The sequence below is a fragment of the Pogoniulus pusillus genome, chromosome 22, assembly GCF_015220805.1.
Source record: "Pogoniulus pusillus isolate bPogPus1 chromosome 22, bPogPus1.pri, whole genome shotgun sequence".
NCBI classification, from domain to species: Eukaryota; Metazoa; Chordata; class Aves; order Piciformes; family Lybiidae; genus Pogoniulus; species Pogoniulus pusillus.
This window is the reverse complement of record NC_087285.1, coordinates 14,142,287-14,145,570: the sequence shown is the minus strand read 5'-3', so window position 1 is coordinate 14,145,570 and position 3,284 is coordinate 14,142,287. Positions and strand designations below refer to the sequence as shown.

The 3,284-nt window shown below is 55.7% G+C and overlaps 1 protein-coding gene across 1 annotated transcript; it reads left to right on the top strand.

The window, feature by feature from the left end:
• The first annotated feature begins 693 nt into the window (after window positions 1–693).
• On the top strand, window positions 694–2,339 carry NKX2-5 (NK2 homeobox 5). Its single transcript, XM_064161305.1, has 2 exons — window positions 694–1,030; window positions 1,738–2,339. Exons 1-2 carry the CDS (start codon window positions 733–735, stop codon window positions 2,337–2,339), a joined length of 900 nt encoding a protein of 299 aa, XP_064017375.1. The 5' UTR covers window positions 694–732.
• The last annotated feature ends 945 nt before the right edge of the window (window positions 2,340–3,284 follow it).

Here is a 3,284-nt window from a genome sequence, read left to right as displayed (position 1 = left end):
TAAACAGACCGGGTGAGAAACCAACAGGAATTTCCCCCCTCAAAGCCAGGCAGGGGCTTTTGGGGGCTCTTATTATCGAGTGAATTTTTCAGGCGTTGTGCTGTTTCAGAATATCCCTATGAAACTTAAGCACGGATTTTCCCTTTGAGTGCACCCAACACAACAGCAAACTCCCGTTCTCCAGTTCCTGGAATCAGATATTGCAGAATACTAAAAACGAAACCTCCATTCCCTCTCAAACAAAAAATAAAAAATTAAATCAGCACATATTTGGTTGATGGCTTCCTCCCGGCCTGTTTATTTAATCTGACTGTATGATAGATGGCATCAGATAGTGACTTTGTACACATTAAGCCATTCTGGATTTTTTTTTTAATGGATCAACAAACTCAGCGGGGGAAAGCTGGATAAATACAGTGCCGCCCCTTTAAATGAGTGGGGATGTTTTTCAGATGTATTACTATATTAGGTGACATGGAACTTTGCATCTCTCATACCATCACTGCAATGTTGGCCAATAGAAAGCTAAAGTCACCCAAAAACTGCCTAGTCCCTCCTTCCCTTCCCTTATGGTCTGGTCCTACCTGCCTTCAGTGCACGAGTCAAGGCAACTCGCTGGAATGCTATGTGCCCCTTTCGTGAGCCCACGCTCCACCACTGCTCCAGGTTGGCTGCTCCACATCTACTTTTCCATGACCCTGAGCTTCGGCTGCAGCCTCGCACTCCTCCGCAATGTTTCCTAGCCCTGTGACAACGACGCCCTTCTCGGTTAAGGACATTTTGAACCTGGAACAGCATCAGAGTGGCCTGACCTCCATGGAGCTCTCCTCGCTGTCCTCCTCCTCCTGCATGCTGGCCACCTTCAAGCAGGAAACCTACAGTACCGAGCCCCCGGCCCTGCCCGACCTGCGGGAGGAGCTGCCCGAGCCCCATCCGGCCAAAACCGCCACCACAGCCTTCCCCGGCTCCTACTACGTTAAAAGCTACGTGGAGATGGACTCGGACAAGGACCCCAAGGTGGACAAGAAAGGTAATGAGTATGGTGATGCTGGCCGGGGCTCGCCTCCCACCTGAGAAAAAGGAAGGGCAGGGGTAAAGCGAGCCGCAGCCTGGGAATGGGCTGTCGGCCGGGGGCAGCTCGGGCAGCAGACAGTGTGGGGTTCCGGGCGGGAGGCACCTCGCCCGGCCTCTGGGATCGGGGCAGGAAGAGTGCAAGTAGTCAAACCGTCTTCATCCTCTTGCCCGTGGGGCAAGAGCGGTACAAACCCACAGTGAACAGCGTCCCGCCGACCTCCTCGGCTCCCCTGACCGGGGCTGAGGCTGCAGCCGCGCTGGCTGCCCGAGGGGACGGGCAAAGCTGCAGGACGACACGTGAGGCCTCGATCTTGTCCAGAATAGGGCGACAGATCTAATTTCTAATTTGCTAGAATGGGTGTAGGCCAGTGGGGCCGTGGTGCTTGTAATAAACCTAGGCTGTGGCACAAATGGTCGTGACTCAGATCAATGCACGGAGCATCCTTTTTTTCACACAAACAAAAAAGTCACCCACGGAAAATTGTTGATGAGGTGCTTCAAGCTCAGGCAAGGCCAGTCCCACTGCTACAGGGACCACTGTACCTGCGGGGCCAAGGCAGGACAGGGCTTGCTGATGGTGCTCACGGTTTTTGAACACTGCTTCATATTTTTTGCACTGTCCCCTCTCCTCCCGTTTTTCCTTTGCCCGTTTATTTTTTGCAGAACTATGTTCTCTGCACAAGAGCCTGGAGCAGGAGAAAAGAGACATGGAAGATCCCGAGCGCCCCAGACAGAGGAAAAGGAGGAAACCTCGTGTTCTCTTTTCTCAAGCCCAAGTCTACGAACTGGAGAGAAGGTTCAAGCAGCAGAAATACCTCTCGGCTCCCGAGAGAGACCATTTAGCTAACGTCCTGAAGCTCACCTCCACCCAGGTGAAAATTTGGTTCCAGAATCGAAGGTATAAATGCAAAAGGCAGAGACAGGATCAGACCCTCGAAATGGTGGGCATCCCTCCACCCCGGAGAATAGCGGTGCCGGTGCTGGTGCGCGATGGGAAACCCTGCCTGGGGGAATCTTCTCCCTACAGTTCGCCGTACAATGTCAGCATTAACCCCTATAGCTACAATGCCTACCCCGCGTACACCAACTACAACAGTCCAGCCTGCAACGCCAACTACAACTACCCATCCATGCAGACCATGCAGCCCTCGGCAGCCGGCAACAACTTTATGAACTTCAGCGTGGGGGACTTGAATTCCGTGCAGACACCCATCGCGCAGGGCAACGCGGGCATCTCCACGTTACACGGGATCCGAGCCTGGTAGAGGCGCCCCCGCACCCAGCCTGCTGCCCTCTGTGGACCACGGCCACCGGCGAGATCCGGGGGTCGGGGATGGAGGAGCTTCGGCCGCGCCTGCGAGCCGGTCTCGGGACACTTCCAGGCTGCGGGGGGGGGGGGGGTGGGGTGGGGGAGGGGGGGACGAAGACAGTTCTTTGTGGCATCCCAGCGGAGTTCAGCGGCGTGGCGGCCATTTCCAGCGGGGAGGTCGGCACTGCTCCGTACGATGGCTGCTTTCCCTACGGGGCCAGGCGGGCCCGGAGCTGCCTGCGGCGCCCAACCCCTGCGCCCGGCCGCTCTCCCTCCCTCTTCCACTGGGGTCTTTGCCCCGGTAATTCCCTTCCTTCCCTCCTTCCTTCCTACAAAGCAGCTGGTCATTTTGCTTGACTTTCTCTCAACAACAGCTAGCCAAGCCCTGCAACTCTGTCTCTCTCCTTTTTTTTTTAATGTTAATTGTTACCCTATACTAATTATTATTGAGATCCACGTTTAATTTTTGCACTTCCCATACGGTTCCCATGGCCTAGCCAGTTCAATATCACGATAACTTGTAGGTCTCTTCTTCGAGGCTGCTATCGCCGGCCTCGGCTGTGCTCGCAGGCACTCGATACCTGGCCAGGAGTGGGGCTAGCGGTGGCTCTCGCCAGCGCACGGATGAGGACAGAGCTCCCCAGTCCCCGGCCGAGGAATACAGACACTGCGGCCCGCCAGGTCCCCATAGGGTTATGCACTAAACCGTGAGTTAGTATGGATGCACTGTCCACCCCTCGCCCCGCCGCCCGTTGGTACGTGTTTCCGTTTGCTGTACGAGCTGATGGAGATCAGCCAGTTGTCATTAAAGAGAGTGGCTTAAGCTTGTGCGTGCCTTGGCCTTCCTTGCGCTGCCTGCGCCCCCCAGCATCCCGTGGCGGGGGGGAGTGCGGAGCTCCCA

What these genes read in the sequence shown, in the direction of transcription:
- NKX2-5 (XM_064161305.1), top strand. Translation starts at nt 733, where the DNA reads ATGTTTCCTAGCCCTGTGACAACGACGCCCTTCTCGGTTAAGGACATT. An exon ending in CCCCAAGGTGGACAAGAAAG is followed by an intron (nt 1,031 to 1,737) that starts GTAATGAGTATG and finishes TATTTTTTGCAG; the next exon opens with AACTATGTTCTCTGCACAAG.